General features: G+C 49.3%; 1 protein-coding gene across 1 annotated transcript in view; it reads left to right on the plus strand.

Annotated features, from left to right (window-relative positions):
* Rin3 (Ras and Rab interactor 3) overlaps positions 1–27,196 on the plus strand; it is a 73,279-nt gene that overhangs the window by 23,359 nt on the left and 22,724 nt on the right. Inside the window, exons 3-4 of the mRNA XM_032908270.1 lie at positions 10,692–10,764; positions 19,213–19,304. Coding sequence (XP_032764161.1) covers positions 10,692–10,764; positions 19,213–19,304 — 165 coding nt within the window. The remainder of the gene's footprint in view (positions 1–10,691; positions 10,765–19,212; positions 19,305–27,196) is intronic.

Consider the following 27,196-nt stretch of genomic DNA (forward strand, 5'->3'; position numbering starts at 1 on the left):
AGAAATGAGGGAATGTCCTATAATAGTAGTCACTTATTAAGCATTTGGTATGGAATATTTCTTTTCTAGTTTTGATACAGGATCCCTCCACATGCCCAGCCTGACCTCAAACACACCATCCCCCTGCCTCAGCCTCCCAAGCGCTCTGCTAATTTCATCTGCATTATCAGCTTTAGGATATGGCACCGCAGTGTGGCAGATTAAGGTACATTTCTTTGACGCTTCTTCCTTCCTGGGGTGGAGTCTCTCGCCCCTCCCTTGAATCTACTTGAGCCTGTGACTTCTGTGGTCAACAGAATAAGCAGAAACGACTCTAGCCAGTTCCTCCTAGGTTTTCAGAGAACCGGCAGCTTCTTTTTAAACTCTTAAGAGCCGAGTTGCCTCCGTCCTGGAGAGAGAAGCCTGGGGGTGATGGAAGGGAGAGAGGCCTGGGAGGGAGAAGGGCCTGGCTGAATTAACTCTCCCTGATAACGATTTGAGGGAAGACATCCTGGATCCTGCAGACCAGACCAGGGCCCAACTAATACCAGCCAGTAAAAACGCAAAAGAATCACCCAGCTGATCACTACCTGTTTTTGGCCCATAAATCATGAGCTACCATTGTTATTTTCAAGCCACTCAGCTCTGTCTTTTGCTACACAGAAGTAGATAACAAGAATCATAACCCCCGTTTTCTCAGAGACCAAGGCTGGTCAGAATCACACATCAGTGAGAGGCAAAGCCAAGACCTAAACCACAGCAGTCTGGCTCTCAGCACCTGCTCCTACAACTCTATGGGTCTATTCGTGGGCCAGTGAGATGGTTCAGCAGGCAAAGACCCCCACTACCAAATCAGACAACCAAGTTCGTCCCTGGGACCCACTCACACAGTAAAGGAAAAAACCAACTTCCATAAGCTGTCCTCTGACCTCCTAATGGACACTGTTGTCACATGCACTGTCCCTTGCCCCCTCCCCTGCATATAGATAAATAGAATTTTTGAGGGGGAGGGGTTCAAGGAAGGGTTTCACTATGTAGGCCTGACTGTCCTGGAACTCACTCTGTAGACCAGGCTGGTCTAAAACTCACAGAGATCCGCCTGCCGCTGCCTCCCGAGTGCTGGGACTAAAGGTGTGCACCATGACCACCTGGATATAAATAAAAATATAAAGCAAAAGCAAATGCTTCTGAGCTCACATGATGGTGGGTACCCATTATCCCAGCATTTGTGGGGACTGGAGGAGGGATCAAAGACAGGAAGATCATGAGTTTGAGGACAGCCTAGGCTACAAAATGAGACCCTGTCTCAAAGGGAGGAGGAAGAAGAGAAAGGAGGAGGAGGAATAAATGCTTCTGCCCTCATAAAACTTCTACCCAAGAAGAGTCAGTCACTTGCCATGTTTAGAGGTTTACATACCTTGGTTTATTTGTTTATTCAGTTAAGTACACTGGGCTCGCTCAAGGTATGTGTAGATGTCTAAACTAGACAATGTTAGGGTCTTTACTGCCCTCAGAACTGCCACCCCCCTGGTGATGGATGGGTAGGGGTGGACAGAGAGAAACGTCCTGTTTGGATGAGAGAGGAAGTGCGTATGAAGTGGCAGGACAGCTCACGCAGAGTGCCAGGGTACAGAGTGTGTGCAGGGGAAGTTCTGTGCAGGCAAACTGTGGGCGTGTGGAAGGGAGGGGTAAGCCGAGAACCCAGAGCTTGCATACAGGCCTTGAGTGAGACTCAGCCTTTGTCCAAAGGTCTCCAGAGCCCAATGAAGGACATGTGGGCGGGATATCATCCAGTGTGCCTTTTACAGAGACGTTGCATATCTTTAAGAGTGGGGACAAAGGGGTAAGGCTGGCATGCAAGAGAGGCCCTGAGGTTGAAGTCTACTGCAAATGTTGGGGACGGCATGGTGGGCTTAAGGAGAAGGGACACGTCCCAGAGATATTTAAGAGAACTGGCCTGCAGAAAGTAAAAGGAACTGAGGGAAAGAACTGTAAGGTCATGGCTAACCATGCTACCTGGTATGCAGTAGGTGCTTAGCAATGAATAGGGTTGAGTTAGTAGCTCTGGCCCAGGCCTGCAGCATTATGGGAAGGGCAGGGTTCTGCTCTAGCATTGATATCCCTGACTCAAAACCTGTGCCCAAGTAGACATGATAAAAATTGCATGTAAATGGACCCATAATTGGACAAGGGAATATCCCCATCCCCCACACGCATACCCCCAGTAGCATTGTTCTCTAAAAATGCAGACTCCTGACTGAGCCAAGGCTCAGCCTCCCTGGGATGACAAAGAGAGCTAAGATGTTTATGGACCTGGCTCAGTGATCTCACAGAAGGCAAAGTACCAACTTCCTAAGACTGGCCCCTTGTTCTTAATTCATAACTCATGCTGTGACTCTGTTTCCACATTGCTAGTTTAGGATACAGGAATCCACACCCTCTGGGGAGAGCTCAGCTCCAAGCCTTGATATTGGGAGCTCACTACCTGCCACCAGCAGGCTGGGAGCTGCTATGCAAAGCACCCCTAGACTCCTGCCAAGTGCCTCAGGGTGCACACCCCAGGCCCTAGCAAGTCCTCCCTTGCTGTGTGAGACTGCCTAGGCAGGGTATGTTGTCAGCATTCCTGACCTCTGACCCGTAGGTGCTAGTGGCACCGTCTCCCAAGGCGTGACAACCAGAAGTATCGACATACATGGCCAACTCAGGGAGGACCAGTTTGCTCCCAGGTGAGAACCATGGCTCTATCCAGCACGGTGGCTCTCAAACCTTTGAAAGGGGCCCGAGTTGCACTGAGATGATGCACAAGTGCAGAGCGCACCCCAGACCTTTCATACTTAGCATAGGAATGAAAAACAAAATGTCTACTCAGCCATGTCTCCATATGTTAAGATGCAGTTTTCCCATGTACTTGTAATTCCTGAAGTTGAAACAGTGTTCTCTGGCTATCCGTGGTGAGACCTTCATAACAGTCGGAGCTGACCTCCCTATCAGGGTGGTGCCCGGGGCACCTCCCTCCCCACTGTCCCTTCTTTCAGGTTGTGGGCAGTCACAAGCCTCCCTGGGCTGGTTGGTTCAGTGTAGCAGGGAGAGGGATGGTTTCCCCATGTCCACAGCTCCCTCAGCATCCCCACACCCCCACCTGCCTCCTCCCGGAAGACCTTCCACGTCTTTCTCTTTATTTAATCTTCCCTGATACGCGGCAATTCGCAAATCTGTCCAGTGCCCCCTTCTGTTTTGGCATCTGAACCTATAAATAGTTCCCAGATGAAGTCCCGTCTACATCGTGACAGTTTCTCCTGTGTTCCTTTTCAGACTGTTGACGCTTCTTGTTTGCACTTGCTCAATAGGAACAGCTTCCAAAAGCAGAAGCCTTTTATTTAAACAAGAACGGTATGAGATCAGTGCAGTTGCCTCCGTGGGGGTTCAGAGATGGTCTTTCCCAGATAAGAACTCCCAAAGGATCCTACAGCTGGGACCGCGAAAAGAAATGAGGCCCGCACCCATGCTAATGAGTTGGACCTCTGGCAACTGACATCCTGTCCTAGAGAATAAGATGTGAGCAGTGCCTAACCCAGAGAGGGGAGAGCACTCTTCCCAGGAAGGCCTCCCCATAATAAGGGAGGAAACTGGCCTGAAGGAGAGAGCCTCTGTGCTGACAGCAGGCAGGAATCAATGACTGATTTCCAGTGGGAATTCTGGTGTGTCCTCCCTGTGCCCTCCGCTCCTGAGTAAGAGCCTAGTGAGCTTGCTAGTGGCACTGTCATGACCTGACCACACCCCTGGGTCAGCTACTAAGCCTTCCTGGTTTCCCGGCTTTAGCAATGACTGAGGCATTTGGACAGGACCTTGTTTAGAGCTCTGTCTGTCTGGGTCTCCTTGTACCTGTCCCACTAGGTTCCAGCTACGGTGCCCCAGGGCAAGGCTCATTCTGTCCTGCTGGGGTGCTGGTTGGTGGAGAATTTGAGGATAAGGAAGATGCTCTAATACAAACCAAGGAGCTGCAGAGATGGCCTGTGAGATGAGGCTTGAGCGATCAGCAGGAGCACAGTGAAGGGGGCTCCAGGATTGGCCAGGCTCGAGAGGTAGAGGCACCCCCAGTTTATCCTTACCAGCCAGGCAGGAAGGGCAGTCTCTCTGGTACATTTTGAACAGCACCTTTGCCAGCTGCTGGAGCCTCCCTCTGTCAGCCCTCCACACCCAGGTTATCTGGCTGTTCGTTCTGCCTCAGCAGCATGCTACTCTGGCCTTTGCACAGTGACCCACAGGGCCTCCTCGGTCAGGGACTGACTCTCACAATACCTCGCCTGCACTGGAAAGTGAGCCTCAGGAAGGCGCTGCCTTACTCTGTGGCCAGAGGCCCTGACTGGGTCGGTGTTGTACAGCTTTGACCTACAGTGGGAACTACCTTCCGGGCCTAGGTGCAGACCTTCCCCCAGAGGACACAGGAGCTTCTCTGGGTGGAGCTGGGGATGGTTAGTCCCTTCCTTACCCTGCTCTGTGAGGCTGGCAACTGTGGTTAGGAAGCACTCCTTCAGCAGCTCTGGCCTCTTCTCCAGGCTCTCAAGTGAGATAAAACTGCATCACAGCAGTCTCTGTGGCAAGGGAGACCTCATACTGTGGGGCCCCAGGACTCAGAGTTATTATTCTCCTCCCCCAGCCCCCTGCCACACACACACACACACACACAGACAAACACAGACACACAGAGAGACACACACATACACACAGACACACAGGCACACAGACACACAGACACACAGACACACACACAGACACAGACACACACACACCCTCTGCCATCTCTGAGAACAGAGCAGCCTTTCATGGGTTTTACAAATGAGCTTTGACTAGGTCTGCAGAGAGAAACAGGAGTCCTTCCTCTAGGGGCAGACACACTCACACACACACACACACACACACACACACACACACACACTCACACACACACACACACACTCACACACTTCATACATATATACCTCACACACCCACAGGACAACTGTGGTCCTCAAAATGGGGAAGGAGCTTATTCCTTGATGTTCACAAGGGACACTGTGGCTGGGATGGTCCCTGGAAGAAGGGGTGCTTCCCTTCACTGTGGGATCCCTGCAGACCTTACTTTCTCCCTAGTCTCTAGCCTCTTGTCACCTTCACTTTCTGTCCTTGGGGTCTGTCATTTTCTGTGAAGCTCTGAGCCAGTGAATTAGTGCCCTTTTGGGATAGGGGTGTCAAAGTCGAACAGTAGATATTCCAACCCTCCCTGGGTGACAGAGGAATTCAGAGATTGGTGTCACATTAGAACAATTGGTAAGGAGATATTCTGGGTCCACCCAAGTTCTCCCCAGACAGGTGTCATGGGGTCTTTTTCTTCTCCAAGCCAAAGAGGTTGGCTCGTGGTCTCTCCTGGGGGTGTGGCATTCAGATTTCCTGACCTCTTTGCCACCAGTTTCCTCCTGGGTCAGTAAGATCTGACCCATCCATTTTTCACAGTGTGCAGAGAGGTCTGGCTACATCCGAGTTAAGGCAAATTAACGTAGCTCCACTCAGCCCAACTGGTTTCTCAGTCATCCCTAGAGAACAAGCAGACAGCTACGTCAGTGTTTACCCCAGGGAGATCCCCTGGCCATGAAAGGAAAGGTCCCTGTGACCCTTCTGTGAGGTCTCCTGTCAGCTTTCTTAACCCATTCACCCTTTGTTTCTACAAGCCAGGCTGGAGGGTGACTCTGACCAACCCTTTATGTGGGTGTCACAACTAAACGTTTTGGTAAGACCTATTGTTGACATTGGGCGTGAGATCTCCAGCCAGGGTTATACAGAAAAACCCTGTCTTGAAAGCCACCCCCAAACCCCAAAAAAGTGCTATCTCTAAGGTTGGAAGAGCTGTCTAAATGTGGAAGGTTGAGTTTCTGTTTGCTAAGTAAATGTCCACCAGACACAGTGATCCTTGGCAAGGTGTATCCCCATTGTTGTTTTTGTGTAAAGCCACCAAAGCCTGAGCTACTCGCCCTTCAGTTACAACGGAACTCAAATCAGCCCCTTGTTGGTAGCTGCTCTGTTCCTCACAGAGCACAGCATTAAGGACACATTTCCTTCACTTGTACGCAGGGAATTTGTAGTAATTAAGACCAGGCGTGATTGCAGCTAAGTTCCCCGCCATCTACGAAAAAGGATACAGATGGCAGAGAAGACTGGCGTAGGTGAGAACGGGGACACACTCAAGTCCCATGGCCTATTAACTGCCTTGGTTACTTTTCTCATCGCTATGGCAAAGTTCTGGCAAAAGTGACGCTCAGGGAAGGAAGGGTTTATTTAGGCTCACCATGTATGTGTAAACCATGTCCGGAAGGTGCATCAGGAACAGGAGTTGGCTGGTCCCTTTGTGTCTGCACTCGAGAAGCAATGAGAGACCCACACCACAGCCCAGCTCGCCTTTTCCTTTGTGTCCAATTTGGGACCCCAGCCTACGGGATGGTTCTTCTCACAACCGGGGTGGGTCCTCACAGTTCAGATAAACCTGGAAACTCTCCCACAAAAATGCCCAGAGGTGTGTCTCCTAGGTGACTCTGAATCCCATGAGGTTGACAGTGAAGGAGACCTCCACATAAACTGTTTCAGGGGCAGAGACCTGACTGTTAGTGAAATTCCCTTAGACACACTGGACTGGCATATGCTTGGGTGTCTCTAAGCTCATGGACAAACAGCATTCTTTCTCTGTTCTTAAATCTTTGGAAAGGTAAGTTACTTTTGGAGCGCGTGTCTACAAAGTGAATCTGACAAAGACTTTACTTTCAAAACTCAACATCAAAAATGAATAACCCATTGGGGATAGAGAGATGGTTCAGAAGTTAAGATTACTGCCTACTCTTCCAAAGGACCCAAGTTCAAATCCAGCATACTCACAGCAGCTCACAGTCTCTTTAACTACAGCCCTAAGAGGTCTGATGCCCTCGTCTGGCCTCCACAGGTATTACATATCCATGGCACATAGACACACATACATGCAAGGTAAAACACACACACACACACACACACACACACACCATATACGCAAAAATAAAGGGAATTTTTTTTAGATGCAGGGTTTCTCTGCGTGTCTCTGACTGTCTTGGAATTCCCTCTCCAGACTACCCTGGTCTCAGACTCAGATCTCTCTCTGCCTCTGTGCGTCAATAGCTACCAGGTATTTGTTTAAAAAGACAATTCCACTTTGTCACTCTGTAAGCATGTGTCCTGCAAAAGGCAGAGACCATGTATGCCTGTTTCCTTCTCCACACTGTCTCCAGCACCAAGCACGGTGATTGGCATAGTAGTTACCCCCAGCCCCTGGCATAAAGAGTGCCACTGTGAACACCTTTGGGTTCAGACTTGCATGGACACAGTCATGCACTTCTTGGTAATTCTGTAGGTTTAAGAAACTACCAAACTGGGGTTGGGAATTTAGCTCAGTGGTAGAGCGCTTGCCTAGCAAGCGCAAGGCCCTGGGTTCGGGTCCCCAGCTCAAAAAAAAAAAAAAAAAAAAAAAAAAAAAAAAAGAAACTACCAAACTATTTTCCACAATGACATCACTTTGTTCCCCTCAGCCTGTTCCAATTCCTGCCTGTCCTTGTTAACACTTGCTGCCTGACTTTTTGATGACAGCCGTCCCAGAGAGCACAAACTGTATCCTGTAGCTTTGATTTGCATTTCCCTAAAGACCAGTGAGGCCGAGCATTTTCCTATCTGTTTATTGACTGTGTGGGCCTGTATACGTTTTTTGTTTTTTTTTTTTTTTACAAAAAAATGTCTATTCAGAATCTTTGCTTTTTTTTTCATTTTTATTTTTTTAAGACAGAGTGGCAGGCTCTGGCCACAGCCTATTGCCAAGTGCAGAAGTGGGTGCTGGGTGTCCCCAAGGCCATGTAAAGGCAATGTAAGGTTAAAGGTGACATGGCCTCTTGGCAGTGCTGGGGTCTGGGCATTTGTCAGCTTTGGGCAGTCTCTGAGGATAGACCAGATAAACTACTTTAGGAGAAATCTCTGCTTCTGGAAGCCATACTAGAGAAATGGCTCCCTGGTTAAGACTACTAGCTGCCCTTCCAGAGGACCCAGGTTCAATTCCCAGCACCTACACTGCAGCTCACAACTGTCTATTACTCCAGTTTCAGGGAATCTAATGCCCTCTTCTGGCTTCCACGGGCACCAGGCAGGCATGTGGTGCACAGACATACTTGCAGGCAAAGCACTACATACAAAAATAAAATATTTTTAACTAAAATAAAAAAAGTCATTCTTACTCGTTATAAAAATCTCAGCAAAACGCTGCACGAAGTCTGAGTCCACTCTAGTGAACCTTCCCCATCTTTTTAAAGTAACAGCCTTATTTAAAGTTTATTCAGACATGTTAATTCTCTGTGTTTGGGTATCAGATGATTGGCCCATTTAAAGCATATAATTCAGCGGTGTTAGTGTATTCAGAGTTGGGCAACCGTCACCACCATTTAAGAGTGTTTCACCACATCTAGAGGAAACCTCACATTGCCTAACAGTGTAGCCATGCATAGTGCCGCTGAACTCTGCTAAGTAGGCGTTTATGGTTTAGCACAGAACCCCTCATCCCAGTCTCCCCAACTCTGCCACCTCACCCCCATCCCGGCTCACACACCGTCCTAAGCAACTACCCGCCCACTCTCGGACAGAGTATGCTCACCATTACCATAGCAGAAAATCCGTTCTACTCTATTCTTTATGGGCCCTGGCTATGTGCCTGGCCTGGTTGTATGCTGGACACACAGACAGGAAAGCAAGATGCCCCAATCTCTGCTGGTCCCCAGCCTCTGGTACTGGCTGAGCCTCCCATAGCTCTGCCTGTGTATGGCCCTGCAGAGGAAGGGATGGGAATGAGGAAACAGAGCTACAGATAAAGGGTGGAGAGAGGGTAGATTGAGGGCTGAGAGCCCTGCAGGCTCTAAGGGCTGAGACTAGAGGTAGGAATGAAGAATGCATGATAGAGCTGAGGGAGAAGGCTCTCCCCTCACGTATGACTCCCTTGTAGAAGCTGCATGTGCTACCATGTATAGCCATGGAATCTTCCCACTCCTGGTGGCCTCTCTGGTTGTCATATCTGCTAAAACTGTCATTTGGGGCCATTACCATTATTTTGAAGTTCCCTGTGCTATCGGAAGCAGCTCCCAAGAATTGCTTTATTTCAGGCTTAAACGATGATACGTTCTTTCCTGTTGCAACAAAGGATACAAACCAAATGACTTTTGGTAACAGAAACTCTTATGGTTCTGGGGGACAGACACTTTAAACGAAGTTGTGGGTGAGACCTCAGATTCGAGTGTGTTCCTGATCTCCCAGCTCTAGGCTCTGCCTGTCTTCACGCGGTCATTCCTTCTCTGTGCCTTGGTGTTCCGTCTACTCACAAAGCCTTCTTATAAAAAGGACACCAAACATGGCAAAGGTTTCCAAATAAGTTCACACACCACGTTCTAAACACCGAGACTTTAATACATCTCTGTGGGGACCACCATTCAGTCTTGAAAATTGGGTACATTTGTAACCCTGGTTCACAGCTACAGAAACTGAGGGACAGACAGGCTACGTACAACGAGCTCATAGAGACACTCGCGCCACCGTGATTTAATGCCCAGACACACGTACAAGCCCCCAGGCAGGTGCAGTACCAGATACAGGCCCTGGAACAAATGGCTTATCTCGTACTGACCTCCACATCCTACAGCTCCAGCAGACTGTGGTTCAGGGTGCCCCAGACAGGCTCTCTCAGGTTCAGGGTACCCCCTTTGATCTCTAGGGAGAAGGCCTATGAGCATATTTTGGAAATAATAAAACCATAGACATGAGAGCCTCAAGATTACCAGAGGGAACCACAGGGACATTCCCAGAGGGTAGAAAGATCAGGAGCAGGAAAATCTCTATAAATTTTTACATCTAACCAAACAGGAGGCCATGACCTATTTGTCATAGATAGATAAATATTAATTTCTTAAGATGGTCTGAACTGTTGAGAACAGTGCTTAGGTTACAGGGTGAGGGGGAAGCAGGTGAGATATACAAACTGCCTAGGCTTCGCAAACTAGGTAGCTGGCTGGCATCACCTAGAAGACTCTACCTTTAGGTTGAAAGGGCCTTTCCCTTGGAGGGTGGGAGAAACTGAGGCACTGAGAGAGAAAGGGGTGAATATCAGTTCCAGGGTCAAAGCTAGGTTTCGAAGCCCCGTTGGACCATCTCTTGCTCCTGCTTCATATGGAAAAGATACAAGAACAACTCAGTTCACATGTTCTTCAGCTGAGGCCCAGGGAAGCCCAGTGTAGACTCGTGAGTTCGGGGAGCAAAAGATGGTAGGCATGTGGTCATGGGCCTGATTTAGGCATCACAGAAGCCAGTGCCTACCGAGACTGTCATTAGCAACTGTCTATACATCTGTCACTCTCCTTTGAGAATCTTGTTCACCAAGAGTAATGAATGTGCGAATGTGTATCAGTTGATATCAGCCACGGCCAGTGTAAGCCCTCAACTCTCAGCACATCCACACTGTGAGTTCCGTTTCTCACTGTTGTTGGCAGCTGATACATACTGGGCTCCTATGGGAGGTGCCAGGACCCATAGAAAAACATGGCCGGCATGTACCAGCTTCCAGATCTAGGAGAGCAGCCAGCCCTCCCTTTTGTCATTAGAGGATACTTACTAGGGCCTCTCTTGTCTCTCCCCAGTATTGTACCTGGAAGGCTCGGTTCTTGTGTTTGAGGACATCTTCAGACTGATTGCGTTCTACTGTGTCAGTAGGTGAGTAGCCCGGCCCTAGAGGAGGTTGTAGGGGAGGATTCCCTTCTTGTCTTCATAGAAGCCCATTTGTTGCAACATGCCCATCTGGTTGCAACAGACATCTCTGCAACTTTGGGTGCATTTGTGGCATGGGAGAGGACAGAGTAAAGAAACGGGGGATACAACGAGAGGGGACAGTCCCTTGTCTTTGCTCTGGTAACCACAAGAAGAGAAATCAACTCTGACGTTTCCTCTTCTCTTCTGGTAAGGACTTCTCTGCCAGGGATCTGTTCCTCAGGCTCCCTGCCAGTGTTTCCACTTCTAGTGTTACCAGCACCAGGGACAGCTTGGGACCCTGCAGACCAATCTGTAGGGATAGCAAGAAGGCCTGATGCCCCTTGGTGGGTGGCAGCCTGGGAGTCTTCAGATGGGAAGACCACCATAAGTTCTGCTCCATTCACTTGGAACTGGTTTCCGATCAACAAGAATTTAAAAATATATTTGGTGCCATAAACCAACAGCTGAAACTGCAGGGCCTGAACGAGAGCTGATTGGATGTTTGGTAAGATGTGTTGTGGTCCTTGACTCCAGGCTACCTCTGCTGAAACACATGCTCCACTCAGAATAGCCCTCCCTACCCTCCAGACCAGCAAAGCAACACTGACAGTTACAGCTTATACTCAAATCTACCATTGCCTGGAGAAAGCTCTCTCCAGCATTCAGCAAGGCTCCAAGGAGTTTTTATACCCACCTCATTTTTGTTTGTTTGAGACAGGGTTTCTCTGTATAGCCCTGGCCATCATGGAACTTGCTCTGTAAACCAGGCTGACCTCGAACTCACAGAAACCTCTGCATCCTAAGTGCTGGGATTAAAGGCATAAACCACCACTGCCCGGCCCTACCCACTGTGACCTTTTAAAGAATTTTTTTGTATGTGTCTTAATGTTTTGCGTGTGTGTGTGTGTGTGTGTGTGTGTGTGTGTGTGTGTGTGTGTGTGTGTGTGTGTGTGTGAGCACCATGTACATGCAGTGCCCATGAAGAAAACAGCATCAGATCCCCTGCATCTGGAGTCACAGACAGTTGTGAGCCATGATGTAAGTGCTGGGAGCCAGTCCTCTACAAGGGCAGCAAGCACGTGTACCATCGAGCCATCTCTCCTGTTCCCTCCAGATTGTCTTTTAAAACCTTGCCAGCCTCCCCACACAAGGGTTATTCTTGTTACCCCCCATTACACAGATGAGGAAGTGGAGACTGGTAATCGGCAGAGTGAAGTTCAATCTAGAGAAAGCTGCACCACCAGTGCACCCTGCAGTAATCCTGTGCATCGGCTTAGCTGGCCAGATTCATAGGGAAAACATTGCAGAGGCCCCAGAGACCTTTACAATACACCAGGCTGTAGGAAGATGGGCGCCTTCAAGTTTACCTTAGTTGGAGGAGCTCTGTCTGGTATTTGGCAAATGTGGGCTATAATGAATGAATCAAGAGAAGGATGGATGCATATGTGGATAAAAGGATGGGTGGATAGAAAGATAGATGGATAGAAGAATGAATGAATGGATGGATGGATGGATGGATGGATGGATGGATGGATGGATGCATGCATGGAAGCATGATGGATGCGTGGATGGATGAATGCATTATGGATGGAAGCAATGATGGATGGATAGATGCATGACGGATGGATGGATGGATGGATGGATGGATGGATGGATGAACAGTCCAGATATTAAGCTCAATATTTAACACCTCAGAGCCTCAACCTCCTCTTTTATGAAAGGGAGTCCTCATAGCAAATGCTTTGATGCTAGAGGAAGGGTGAGTTAATGCCCACGAAGGAGACAGAGTACACTGCCTGCAACCCCATGGGCTCTCTCATTCTATCTCTGCCACTTGGACTGTAGGAGAGTTTTCTGAGTATCAGCTTGGTGTCCAGAGAGATCAGGAACCACAGTCTCTAAGCTTACCCCTATCACGTCCCAACCTTTCCTCCCCTGGCTGCTATTTCTCCACACCCTAGCAAAGCCAGTACCTGTTCTCCTATCTTCATACTCCAGGACCCTCTGAAGGAGATTATGAGACAGAGACAGGCCTGACCGTGTTCTGGGGAAGGTGTTCCAGGCAACAAGGCTTGAATGCTGAGGAACCAGAGCCCCAGGCCTGAAGTTAGAGGCCTATCGCCTTGCAGCTATGTGACTCCCAGTCAATCACCTGAGCTCTCCTGGCTCCCTTGCGTGCCTGTCAGGGGCATTAACCAAGAACACTTAGATATGAGAGTCTGCAGCTTTTAAATTCTTTTTTTTAACATTGATTTATTTATTTTGAGTACACTGTAGCTGTCTTCAGACACACCAGAAGAGGACGTCAGATCTCTTTGCAGATGGTTGTGAGCCACCACGTGGTTGCTGGGAATTGAACTCAGGACCTCTGGAAGAGCAGTCAGTGCTCTTAACCGCTGAGCCATCTCTCCAGCCCCAGCTTTTAAATTCCAAGACGCTCTCGGGGCTATACTGATGAGTGCTTGTCCATTCTAGACTTTTGTTAGAGCTGTGTGCTCATCACCACGCTAAACCCAAGCCCACTGGTCCTCTCCACCACAAAGAGTGCTTCCCATTGGGCACCGGAGCAGGTCCCTGTGAGCTGATGGCCGCTCACGGAGACATTCTCAGGATTGAGACCTCACCAGAGCAGGATCAGCCTTCTCACCACTAATGCCTGATAAATCAGGAGGTCCCTCTCAGACATTTGTGAGGGTCCAGTATGCCTAGATCACAGGTGCCAGCCTTCAGAAACAACCGCCTCCTTGGAGGCCCCAGTTCTCGTAAAAGCTTTCCAGTTTTGGCAGTGCCCAGAGGCCCAGTCACGACTGTGCGGAGCTGGGACAGTGGCTGCCGCCTGGGTATCTGTATGCTCAGTGCTGCCTCCTCGCTTCTTCCTAACCCCTATCATGGCCACACATCACAAAGCTAGTAGTTCCTGTACCCGAGGCTGTCCTGAAGATTTCTGATTGGTTCTTAGAGGAACCAGTACGGAGTAGTACTCATGAAACCATTGTATGTGTTCTGAGTGATGGTAGCAGTGAGAAAACTGAGGCCGGGGTGTGACTGACCTCAACTGGCATAGCCGAGTTCTGAAGCCATTTGAACGCTGGCATTGCATCAGGCCTGTGGTGGAAATGACCCATCTTTTGCTTCCCTTGGGTCTGGCCCCTCTGTATATGGAGCCTGGAGGCCCTCCTTATGATATGGGAGACTTGTCAAGGAGGGTAGGGAGAAAGTTCTAGGCAGAGGAAGCAGGGTAGGCAAAGGCCCAGCCATTAGAAAGCCATAGGTAGGGGTTGGGGGATTTAGCTCAGTGGTAGAGCGCTTGCCTAGCAAGCGCAAAGGCCCTGGGTTCGGTCCCCAGCTCCAAAAAAAAAGAAAAAAAAAAAAAAAAGAAAGTCATAGGTAGCTTCAGGAGTGGCTGGCTCTGTGAAGAGGACAAGGCAAAGCTATGCCTGGGATACAGGGACTTCCTTTCATAGCTGCTGTGACTCATGCTGTCGCCCATGGTTAGACGGCCCCAGACAGAGTAATATGGCAGCAGCAGGAAGTGGGCTTGAAGGAAGAGAAAAAAGAACAACCAAAGGCTGCTGACATTATTCAAAGTCGTGAAGAGATGTCACCCAAAAGGGAAAGGCAGCCACTGAAGGAAGGAGGTGAGGCTGCAGAGATGGGAGACACTGGGGCTGTCCCCCTGGGTGGAAGGATACTCAGTGCCATTGCTTCTTCAACATATCCATGATGCCAGGCTCCCCTAGGGCCCCTACCAGCATCGTGGGGTCTGATCCTCAGCCCAACCCTGGTATGGAGTCAGTGACCTCAAGTGAATGCTGTTACCCGAATGAGGAAGGAAGGAGCTCTGTGGGCCTGTCCTCCCTCAGATATGCCCCCACACAGTGGCTAAGCTGCCCCCTCTCCTCAGGGAGTGGCTCGCTGGTCACTCCCACCTCTGAAGATAGTTATCACCACAGTGCTTGTGAAGCTGTTCTACACCAGTGGCTCCAAGTGCTGCTGGCCCAGCTCTTGTGACTGGCATTGGAAGTAGGGGATCCCATGGGAGTCACTGAGCCCCGAAGTCTACAGAGTCTGACTTCAGTTCCAGGTAACTAGCATTGCGACTAAACCAAACGATTAAATGCTTGATGTCCAGAGAATTAGAGAACCAGATGGTGGCATTAGAAAACCCCTCCTAGGGGAATAGAAAATCAATTAGTGACTTTGCATGTAAGAAAGTAAGCTGTGCCAGATTCTCCCAGAATGTGTACTATGCAGGTGGAGTAAGTCTTCTGTTGCTGAGTGTGTGTGTGTGTGTGTGTGTGTGTGTGTGTGTGTGTGTGTGTGTGTGTGTGTTTTGCTTTGTGTTTTCTCTGGACAAAAGTAAAAAGCTTTAACTAGAACAGGGGCCTCCAGAGAGCTGTATAGGTGCCCAGAGGTATATAAGGCTGGCCCCTCTGAAGATCCCACCTTCAAAACCTCCATCTGGGATTTACAGTTCATAAGGGAATAGTTATGTGCATATATATAGTGAGAGAATCTGTAGGTTTAATTAATTCACAGATAGCCTTTGTTTTTTTAGGGGGAGCTATAAATCCCATCCACATGATGCCCACCCAAGCCTGTGTTCATTAAGATCTACTTGAGGGCTGTTTAAAATGCATATTCTATAGCTACAGAGGGTGTGGTTCATTAGTAAGGCCCTTGCTTAATACCTTAAGGCCATGAGTCAATTCCTTACACAACACACACACACACACACACACACACACACGCACACACGCACGCACACGCAAACATGCACACAGGCACACACTAATATGGGTTCTCCTAGGCCCAATGCTGTTAACCCTTGGGCTTGGGTCCTGCCTTTTTAGCCTCTTCCCAGAAGTTCTCATCAAGGAAGTCCAGAGTGCAGACAGACACTGAAAACATGGTAGAGTCCCTCAAAAGTGTCCAGTGCCCCTTTGGGTTCTGGTTGTTGGAGGTGCACAGACAGACGCCCACTGCCCTGGCACCCCATCTGAGGGCTTTCCCAGTGTTACCCCTAGGCCTAGGGTCTTCACACTCGGCTGTGACTAAGCCTGCTTTTGACTGCCTGCCTTCCCCACCTTCACAGTGTGCTAAGACTTCTTAAGTTACCAAACCACAGACTGGACAATTTGCATGTCATTGTCACTGACAGAGGCCACCACTAAGTTTGCTAGAGTGGGCTGTTCAGCTGTTGAACTAAGATTGGATGAACAAAAGGTGCCGTAAGCTGGGGCCCATTTATTTATGTTGGTGTGGGTATAAGTAAGCTTGGGGTGAGGGGACAATATAGCAAACACAGTCATATATTGAAGTGTTCAATCCTGTGGCCTGGCATGCTCACTAGGAATCTACCCCACCACCACCACCACCACCACCAAAAAAAAAAACTAGCCAAGGGAAGACGCACCAGGAACTAAAAGTTAAAAGACTCTACAGTGTTGTGGGAGCCAGTAGCAGTATGCAGACAGTTTTTGCTAAAAGAATCTGACCTTAGGCCCGGGTGGCATTTAGGTTTATACACTGGCATCTACAAGTTGGCATCTGAGCCTCAGGTTGCTTATCTCTGAAATGGGTCTAAGGAAAGCACCTACTTCCTTGAGAGCATTCGAGGGAGAGCCTGTGGAAGGGGCTAAGCCAGAACTCAGGGAAGCATACGCTATGTGCTAGAATGAAGGAAAGAAGCAAGCAGGAATGAAGGAAGAAGCAAGCAGGGTAGATGTCCATCCAAAGGCGGGAACACAGGAGTCTTTCCATCCAGTTCTTGGAGGCACAGAAAGAGGAAGAAGTCATTGTCCCTGCAGGGGAAGGACGGGCACATTTTATTTTAACCACTTGGGCAATGTTTAACTCTGTCGCAGCAAATATGTTGTTGTTTCTTTTTTCCACTAATTAACTCATTTATTCACTTTACATCCCTATGCCAGCCGTCTCCCCCAAAACAATGGGAGGAATGTTAGGAACCAAGTGCCCGCCTCCCAGCTCACCCTCATCCACTCAGAACTGGCAGTGTGTCATCGCCAACTGCCAAATATGACACACATACCCCTTAAAGGTTCCCACCATCACGGGTCCTCTCTAGCTCTCTCTCTCGTCCTCGCTCCGAGGCGCCTTTTGCCACCGCCCTACTCCATAAATCTCTTGCATTAAAACAACAACAGAATCTAGGGCTGAAATGTAGCTCAGTGGTAGAACATGTGACTACCACATGGTTCATTCCTACCCTTACCTCAGTCTCCGCCCCTCACCTCAAAGTCTAACATCTTTATTGCATTTATTTGTCTGTCTGTTTATCTGGGTACACACACCATGGTGCAGCTATGAAGGTCAGAGGACAGTTGTGGGATTCAACTCTCTCCTTCCACCCTGTGGGTCCCAGGGATCTAATCCGTCATCCTGGGCTGCAAGCACCTTAGTCTGCTGAGCTGTCTTGCCAGCCAGCCAAAGTCTGACATTTTTTAAAAGGTAAAGACAACAGCTGTGTCCAGTTATGAGGACCGGGTAGGAAACCAGAGGCAAATTAAATAGCAAGTGATGTGTGACCCCGGATAAAGGTTAATTTCTTAGCTGAGTGGTTGCAGGTTGTTCTCCCTATCTCTCTGATCCCCCCCACTGCTACTGGCTGCAGAGCTGGAATGCTTGCCCACCTCTGAGGTCCCTGGGTTATAACAATGTTATATGACATTGCCTCAGCCCAGTCCTGGATGGGAAGAGTGACCACCCCTTCCCCTGGGGAGGGAGGGGGCGGGGAACTGGGTGATGAAACAAATGACAAGTAGGTCTGGAAGGGAAGGGAGGCCAATGGTGTGGCTTTGAAGGGAATGTGTAATCTAAGCAGAGGGGACAGGTATCCAGAGCCAGGGAGCATTCCGTATGGGACCAGTGAGTGTATTGAGGCAGGGTGAAAGGGGGCAAGTGGTGAAAGGCTTTGAAATGCTTGCTAGAGAGGTGGAGCAGGGCCCAGGCTACATCCTGTGTGTCTGGGTTTGGGAGTCAATGAAGTGGCATCATTAGATTAGTGGCAGGGTGAGAGCTGAGCGGCCCCGGCTGGCCACTGTGATGGGCGTTTTTCTGGGAACAGGAGCCATCCCAAGCCACGCCAACAAACTAGAGTCATCCAGGTAAACTGAGGTAATGGGAGAGGAATGTTGCCAACCTTTGAAACTGGAGATTTGAGTAAAGGTAGTGAGGAGATCCCAAGATAGGAGAATGACCCCTAGGGGCTATCCTGAATGGGACAGAGCCAGACTTGTGTAGAGGGATGGGCAGATGACATCAGAAGGCTCTGGGTTCAGAGGAGGGTCACATGATAATGACTGACGATGATGCAGTGCCACCCAGCCTAAGAGAGAAAGCCAAAGGCCACCCCCAGGACCTTACAAAAGACCCCTAGTGTAACACAGATAACCCTCAATAGTGCTTTCTTCCCCCATGAACGATATTCCCTGAAGTGGGCGGTAGCATTAACAGGTCACCATGGGTAGTTATGGCACACCACAGGGTTTCCAAGACTTGAGACATTACTCCTCCTGGGATCTGGCCACTCTTAACTTAGAGTTACAGGGAAAAGAGAGATAGACAGGGAAATAGCTCTCCAGGCCAACAGAGGAGGCTCTTAGTGGATAACAGGTGGGTGGATGAGATGTCTTTGCTCATGATTGGCTTAGGAGGGAAGTGGGCAGGGCATTTGGGGGGCCAGTAGTGGAGCAGGGTGTTAATCTTGGTGACCACCTATTCTTAGGCTCTGTTCTGTGCCCTCTTGGTCCTCTGGTCAATCTCTGCCTTTATGGAGGGGAGAGAGACAAGGAAAGAGGAGAGAGGAATGGCTGGAAGACGGTAGCTAGGCCCCGAATGCCAGGATAAAACATAAAATCAAGACCAACTCTCTTGACTAGAGAGGCGGCCCTTAGGCCGGAGTCTGGGGGACCACCCATAGCCCACCACAGTGCCTGAGAAAAACTGTTGGTCTGTTTCCCTCTGACTGAATGGTTGCTGGAGACCTCTAGAAAGTGCCCTCAACTGTTACCCTGCAGCTAGCAGATGGTGATAGCCAGCTAAATGCTCACTAGGGTACCCTCCATGCTTGCTGCCTACCTCCATGTAGAGGACAAGGGTCAGAGGTCACTAAATATGCTTATAGAAAGTATGGACCTGGGAAGGGAGGAGAAGCAAGGGGGCCTTCTCTGGGCCCAGGGCTCTTCCCATGTCCCTGAAGCTGATATGAGATCTGGAACTGGCTGCTCCCTCAACTGCAACCCTATCCCTTGGCCTCAGGGAAATGTCCAGGTTACATGGAAACCCTAGCAGTCACAGGATGTGAGGAACAGGCCTGGACATCTGGACAGGCTTGGGAAGGGAGACTCAGGCCCCTCTAGTACCTGACCTCTGACCTTCCTGTCTTCACAGAGACTTACTGCCCTTCACTCTGCGGCTGCCCCAAGCCATCCTCGAAGCTAGCAGCTTCCTTGAACTTGAGACCATCTCCAACCTGGGCCTGGGTAAGTCCTCCCTGTAGAACCAGAGAGGAGGTGGGCATCTCTAGAAGAATAGAACCATCTTAGTGTCCTATTGCTGTGAGGAGGCATCATGACAATGGCAACTCTTATAAAGAAGAGCATGTAATATTTAATTGGGCCTAGCTTATAGTTTCAGGGGTTTTTAGTCTATTATCCTCATGGAGGGAAGCATGGCATCATGCAGGCAAGCCATGGTGCTGGAGCGGAGCTGAGAGTTCTACATCCAGATCTACAGGCAGCAGGAAGAGAGAGAGACACTGGGCCTGGCTTGAGCTTCTGAAACCTCAAAGCCCACCCCAGTGACACAATTCTCCTCCAACAAAGCCACGCCTCCTAATCCTTGTCAAGTAGTGCCACTCCCTAATGACCAAGCAATCAAATATAGGAGCAGATGGGGACCATTCCTCTTCAAACCACTACGGGAACCAATAGAATGAATATCCCATCGTTTACACTGAAATAGTAACAACAGTCTCGCACATGAGAGGCTAAGGACCTGAGTGTTCCTTGGTTTTGGAGGCCCAGTACCTCTGCAGTCTATGTGGCCCTACAGTGGCCATCTCACACTGGAGAGGCCGAGAGCCTAATAGTTGCTCAACCTACATGGCTGGCTGCTTCATCAATCCCAGTCTGCAGACCTCCAGGGGTCCTGCAGAGAGTCACCGGTTCTCTCAGCGATGGAATCCTGGAAACCCTGGTTATCATAGGTGCACAAGAATCTGTAACCACAACAGAGCCCAAGGGAAGGCCAGGCAAACAGAAGCTGAGTAACCTTCCTCCCACCATGCCCTGTTTCATCTGGGCTGCTAGCAGAAGGCGCCACCCACATTTGGGGGTGGATCTTTCCACACCAATTAAGACAGTCAGGGCATTCCTTAGGGGAGGCTCCCTACTCACGTGACTCTAACTTGTGGCATGTTGACATTAAAACCAATGATCATACCAATAGTCTTTGCAGAGCTGCCTCTGGGTGACACCAAGCTGGATCCTGAACCTTAGTTTGGGAGCCTACCACCCCCGCCAGCCCAGACATGCTGAGCCACTGAGTAGGAGGATCCTCAGGGTTCTAGACAGAGGGGCCCATGTGTACCCAGAGACCATAACCAGGCTGATCACATTAGAGGCAACCTTGGGAAAAACACCGCCAACACCAAGACAGTTCGGAGGGCTGGCCAACGTCGTCCCTGCTTCTTTTGTCCCAGCCCTGGCCCCGTCACAGCCCTCATCAAAAGGAAAAACATCGTGGATGCTGTCTTAATCTGGGTTACTATATGAAACACCACGACCAAAAGCAACTTGGGAGGAAAGGGTTTATGTAGCTTACCCGTCATCATCACTATATCAAAGGAAGTCAAGCCAGAAACTCAAACAGGACAGGAACCTGGAGACAGGTGTTGTTGCAGAGGCCATGGAGGAGTGCTGCTTAATTGCTTGCTCCACATGGCTTGCTCAGCCTGCTTTCTTATAGAACCCAGGTGGTCAGCCTTTAGGTGGGCTCCACCTACAATGGGATGGACCCTCCCACATGGATCACTAATTAAGAAAATGCCCTACAGGCTTGCCTACAGCCCAATTTTATGGAGGCCTTTTCTCAATTGAGGCTCACTCCTCTCTGATAACTCTGGTTGTTTCATTTTGACATAAAACTATCTAGGACAGACATGATGGGAAACTGGAGTGTGCCGTCATTCCTCGGCTAACCCTGCCCAACCAACCAACTCTAATGCGAGGTTGGGAGCGTCCCCAACTTTCATTGTTTAGCATAACTGTATTAGAAACTCAGATTTCCTGGGCTCTTCCTAGATGTGTAACCACACTGAGGTCTCTGTAGGCATAGGCTTGGCCAATGTTGACTTAGGACTGACCCTCAACAATGCTGGCTCTGGGGAAGGCCAGATCTCAAGGCTGATAGCTGCTGAGACTCTATCATGTGTTGGGGACAGGAATCTTCTACTTCAAGTGTTCCCTTGGTCCAGTCAATGTTTCCAGGAGACCTAAGAGCCTGATAGGACACAAGTTCATTATTCTATTCTTATAATACCAAGAGGAGGAGGAGGAGGGAGAGGAGGAGAAAACCATTTGATAAATAAAATTATAGGTGTCAAGGAACCAAAAGAGCGGTCTCAACTATAAATGGAAATGAAGCAGTGGCTCATGGTACCACACGGATGGAAACATGTTTCATGAAAAAAGCCAGTCTCGCGAAAGCAGATGTGAGACTCCATTGTAGATGCGCTCAGAGGAGACAAATCTATAGACACAGAAAGAACAAAGAGAATGAGGAGGGGGCAAGCTGCCCCTTTTATAGTCAGGCGCAGCTGGCTGTTGCCAGGCAACTGTGGGCGGAGCATACCTGGCTGTTGCCAGGTAGTTGTGGGGGTGGAGCTTAGACAGAATACCAACAGGTACATCAATCACTTTTCTTATGCCTGTGATAAAATACCAAACAGAAGCAACTTAAGGGAAAAGCCTGTTTGAGCTCACGGTTTAAGGGGATACAATCTATCATGGCGAGATAGATTTGTGAAAATGGGAGCGGGTAGCTAGGACAGCTTATACATCTCCACCAGGAAGCAAGAGAGGGCCAGAAACAGGACCAACCGATAAAACTCTAGGCTCACCTGCCACGGCCTACTTCCTCCACCAAAGCTCCAGTTTCTAAAAGCACCCCAGCAGCCAGACCAGGATCGTCAGCAGGGACCAAATGTTCAAACCCATGAGCCTGTAAGGGATATTTCACATTCAAACCATAACCCTGGGGAGGGACTGACTGATAACGGGCACGGACTGCCGTGGGGAGTGGGGAGGTGGCTATAAAATGCCCTAAAATCTATCACAGCGACAGTTGTGCAGCTAAGGATGTATTAAAGCCACCAGGGGATTTTTTTTTAAATGGGTGAATTATGTGAATGATGTTCCAGTTGAGATGGTAGAGGGGAAGTAGGCTATGTTATATGGCGTCCCATAAGTGGGTGTGGTCGGAGCTGGATTCACACTTGGTCCTCTGCGCCCTCTGTCGGTACCCACTGCTGTCTGGTCCTTTCAGTCTTGTTCACTGCCTCCCCGCTCTTCAGCTCCCTCCTCCCCTTGCTCCAGCCCCAGTAGAAAATAACATGGTGCCCTATTACCAAGGGAGTGGGGGCTGGATTTGATGTTGAGAAGGGAAAGCATCAAGCCCTCCCTCTGCATTAGGCCCTCCAAACACTTCTTACAGCATCTTTCTCTTTTTATGAAATCCCAGCATGCTGTGGGTTTCTTTTAACTGACAAAACCAGAAAAAGCCAAGGCTGGAAAATCACGCATAATCCCTTCACGGCTGCAAAAATACACTTCTGCCTTTTGCCTTTCGCTGTTGTTTTGTGTGAACCTATGTGTGACTTTCTGTTGTTTTTCTTATACCCAGCGTCAAGAAGCATCTAATCAATAGTAGATTCACTGGGTTTTCCGTGAGCCCAATAGTCTAATAATTATTCTCAGGGTTTTTTGGTTTTTTTGTTTGTTTGTTTTTTGGTTTTTGGTTTTTTGGTTTTTGGGTTTTTGTTTTTGTTTTTTTGTTTTGTTTTGTTTTGTTTTGTTTTGTTTTGTTTTTTTGAGGCATATTTTCTCCTTCTGTGTCAATGATTGTATTTTGTTGTAGTTGGTTTTGGTTTGGCTTAAATGAGTAGACTAAGCCCTGCTGTTTGGACAGGGATGATGTCATCCAAGCAAAGCTATTCTCTTGCAGGCTAAGCACCGTGGGATGGCTCTTGAGCGTTTGTTGATGAGTCAACACAAAAATAGCCAAGCGTAGACTTAGAAATGCCAACATTCAGCAGTGCAGGGTATAAAAGATGTCATTCTGAGCGCAAGAGCCTTAGGCTAGCAGGGTCCACAAAACTAACTCAGAGTCAGATGGGTACAACTGAGTCTAAGTGCAAAGAAGCATTCTGTGTAGTGCCTTTCAATCATGCCTAAGGCATATAGATACGTAGTGTTTTAAAGACCAGGAAGCCATGCACAGTGTAGCCTCCCAAGTTTGCATGTACCTTTTTTTTCTTTATAACACACAACGAGATTATTTCCTAGTTAGTTAATTCTTGAGATTTATTGCTTCTTGAGATTGGGGGCCTGGGGTGATAGCAAGCATGAGGACCTGATTTGAGCCCTAAAACCCACAATAAAAAGTCAGGTATGGGGCTGGAGAGATGGCTCAGTAGTTAAGACCACTGACTGCTCTTCCAGAGGTCCTGAGTTCAAATCCCAGCAACCACATGGTGGCTCACAATCATCTGTAAGTGAGATCTGATGCTCTCTTCTGGTGTGTCTGAAGACAGATACAGTGTACTTATATAATAAGTAAATCTTAAAAAAAATAATAATAAAGTCAGGCATGGTGGCCTGTGCTTTTAATCCCACCACTGAGGAGATAAAAACAGGTAGGTTCCAGACTAGTGAGGAAACAGTCTCAAGAAGCAAGGTGGATGGTGCCCAGGAAACGACAATCAGGTTGTCCTCCAGATCCACATGCACACACATGTACCTGCGTGTGCCCACATACACACCAAACAAAACGCTTGACTTTGACTGGAAAGTCCAACAACCCACCTTTGAATACGGCAAAACTCTGTATTCCTAGAGTTCCCTGGGTTTCCCAGCCATTTCCACAGCTCATGGATCCTTACTTTGCCCTCAGGCACCACAGTCCAGTGCCTGGCACATTCCAAGTTCTCCAAGCACTGCAGAGATCGAAGCAGGCAGGAGGTACCCGCTGTCCAGGCTCAGAAAGCCTTGGCACCAGCAAAATAGCTCCCTTGGTCATAGGGACAGGTACTTCTTTACTGGAACTTGGGTGGCCGAGCTGAGGTTTGGCAGGGTGCCACCGGGCCGTGGTGCCCACAGCTCTGCGAGCTGCTGGGACTGCATGACGCGGTGTTCTGCTTCTCCAACCTTAGCTCTCTGCAAGCTGCAGAGAAACTTTCCAACTTCCTTATTTTTTGTTTTGTTTTGAGCATAAAGCTCTGAATTGCTTCAGCGCTTCCCTTACACGGCCCCCTGGCCCTGAGATATGGCCTCTCCAGTAACTAGCATCACCTTCCCCTGGAAGTAGCATTGCTGTGGAAACCTGTGCCCTGAGAACCCACCGTTCTTGTCCCGGGGGCAGACAAGCAATATCCCGAGCTTTAGACCTGATCCCTGAGCCCCATTGCCTGTTCTATACTTATGAGATGCTATCAAAATGTGAAGGTGTGTTCTACTCTGTGCCTGCTAGGGACCAGGTCTAGACCTATAATAAGCTGGCTGTCAGTCTTTCCTCCTCTCCTAGAGTGGACCACTCTGCCTAAGCTGGTTCACTCACTAGTGTTGGGTGCTCATGCCTGGCCCCTCTGCTCACTGAAGCATCATCCCTGAGATGCTCATATGGGAGAACCATCACTGCTGCCTTCTGAAGCCCACAGTGTGGTAGAGCACTCAGACCAAAGCGTAGAATGGCAACCCCTGACGGTGGTCCCTGCAGTCGGAATACACAGTAAGATTAAGAAACACAGGCATCCTGCACGCATCAGGAAATTTACTCCAGACATGGACTTCTAGTCTTTGAAAATTAGTAAGACACTAGCAGGTGGGGGAGGAAAAGAATTCTAAGCAGAAAGAACAGCATCAGCCGAGACCCAAGGATAGGGCAGCACATGTCATGTCCCAGGAAGAAGTGAATGGCAGATGGAGGGAAGGCTCAGTAGATAATTCTAGAAAAGGTGTGGGGGAGATCTCATAGGCCTTGTGATCTGGGCAATCAATGATGGGAGATCATGCTCAGGCATTGATGGGAAGTTCTGGACATCTGCTACCCTGTGGCTTTGTCCATCAACCACATGTCTTAAGGGACCATGACGTGAGCACAGAAAGAGCTGAGCTTAGCATACTGGAAATACTGACGGGTTCACCATCGGGACTGTAATCCCAGTTGCCTGATGCTCCTTGCTGGAAAGACTCCAAGGGGACTGGATCGCTGTACTGGGCTTGCATAGACAAGGGTTCCTGATGCTTATTCCACACAGTGAGATCATCTGTGTGTCTGAACTCCAAGAGTTGGTCTCTAAGGGGTCAGATGCTGTCTTAGAGGGCAAACCCACAGCCTGGCCCTCATGAAGAGTGGCCCTCAGGCCATGGGGAAACTTAAGCTGATCGGTCTTACCCTGTGGCTATGATGTTTGTATATTGTAAAAAAGACACATGAAAGGTCACCATCTTGTTATTAAGGTGACAGCTGGGTCTCCCGGACTGGCTGCCCAGTGTGGCAGAGTCTGTTTAGAACAGCGCCCCGCGGTGAGTATCACGCCCCCAGCCGTAAGAGGCACTCACAATTGAATACAGCCAGCTTGCTTTCTAGCCTGAGTTTGTACCCTGCCCACATTGATGGGCATGAAACCTCAGGCCACCAAAGTGGCCAGGGCCCATGTCACTGAGCACGCCATTATTAGAACTGTCTCACACTTGGCTCTGCACATCCCTGCCATCCCATGACAGCTTTCAGTTCACCATCAAGAGCCTGTGGTGGCCATGCCTGATGGTACAGGTCTGTAACCCCAGCAGCTCTGGAAGCTGAGGCAGGAAGATGAAATGTTCAAGGATAGCCTGGGCAACTTAGTGAGACCCTGCCATCTCCATGGTAGAGCATTTGCCTAGCATGCGGGAGGCCCTGGGTTCAATCCCCAATACCACAAAGAAAAAACAAAGGGGCTTGCTGTGTTCTTACTACATGGGGTAATAGCCACAACATGCTGGTAGGCCAAGCAATTGAAGCAGGAAGTGGGGCAAGTTCCTCCAAAAGAGCCTGTGGTGCAGTGAGGGGCTACTCTGACCTGTTCAACCCTCAGCACCCTGTGACCTCGGATGAATACATTTTTCCTGAGTCATTTGCTTTCATCTGTAAAGTGAGGACAAGGCCTATAACCAAAGGTCATCAAGACAGTCCCAGTATAACTACAGCCCATGACTGACTGGTCTACCGCACAAACCCTGACGGTCCATTCCCGGTGTCACAGTTGGCACTCCTTTGCATAGGGGACTTACTGAGGAACCATGGGAGAAAGAGAGTCCACCATTCTCCCAGGAATCTGCCCCAGCCTGACTCATGTCTTTCCTTCCCTTAAAAGGTCACACTGAGCAGGACCTGGGTCCTATGTTTCTTCCCATATGAAGCCACCCTCATGACCTCAGAGTGGCCTTTTCTTCAGAAGTCATATAGCCCTGTATCTTTTAGGAGGCCATGATCAGACCTAAGTTTGCTGGGATACAGTACCCAAAGGCCAAGGTCTCCCTCAAGTCAAACCTTGCCTGATGGCTTCCATCACAGATAGGCTATAAGGACTGGTTGATAGGATCCCAGCAGGGCTGGGCTTGCTCAAAGGTAGGAGCTGTGTCCTCACCTGTCCACTAGCCTAGTTCCTCAGTGTCAAGACCCTCCCGAGTCACAGCAGCTTGCAGCTTGCAGTGTGGGCAGATACAGGTCCAGTTCTACCAATCAGAACGCTCTATTTCCCTTCTGCTGCGTGTGCCAGCTGCAAAGGCTGGTTAAGTTCTAGTCCCTCCCCTTTTGTTGTAGGGTTCCCTCCCAGCAGCCTGTGATGTTACTGTTGAGACACCCGCTGGGGAAACAGCTAAACCAAGACCTAAGATACAGTCTTCCCCGGGTTCCCAGCTGAATAGCTGCAGAACCCCCGACATTGTGCTCTTTGTCACAGGTATTCTCCAAGGCAAGCTCTACATGGGCACAGAACTGAAGCAGAGTCTCTCATGTCCCCTCCCTGCTCTACTCCACCCGCTGCTGGCTGGTGCACAGGGGACTTCCCCTCCAGGCAGGAAGTGGTAGGAGAAGTTTAAGAGTCCAAGAAGGG

This window comes from Rattus rattus, chromosome 7, assembly GCF_011064425.1.
Source record: "Rattus rattus isolate New Zealand chromosome 7, Rrattus_CSIRO_v1, whole genome shotgun sequence".
Taxonomy (NCBI): domain Eukaryota; kingdom Metazoa; phylum Chordata; class Mammalia; order Rodentia; family Muridae; genus Rattus; species Rattus rattus.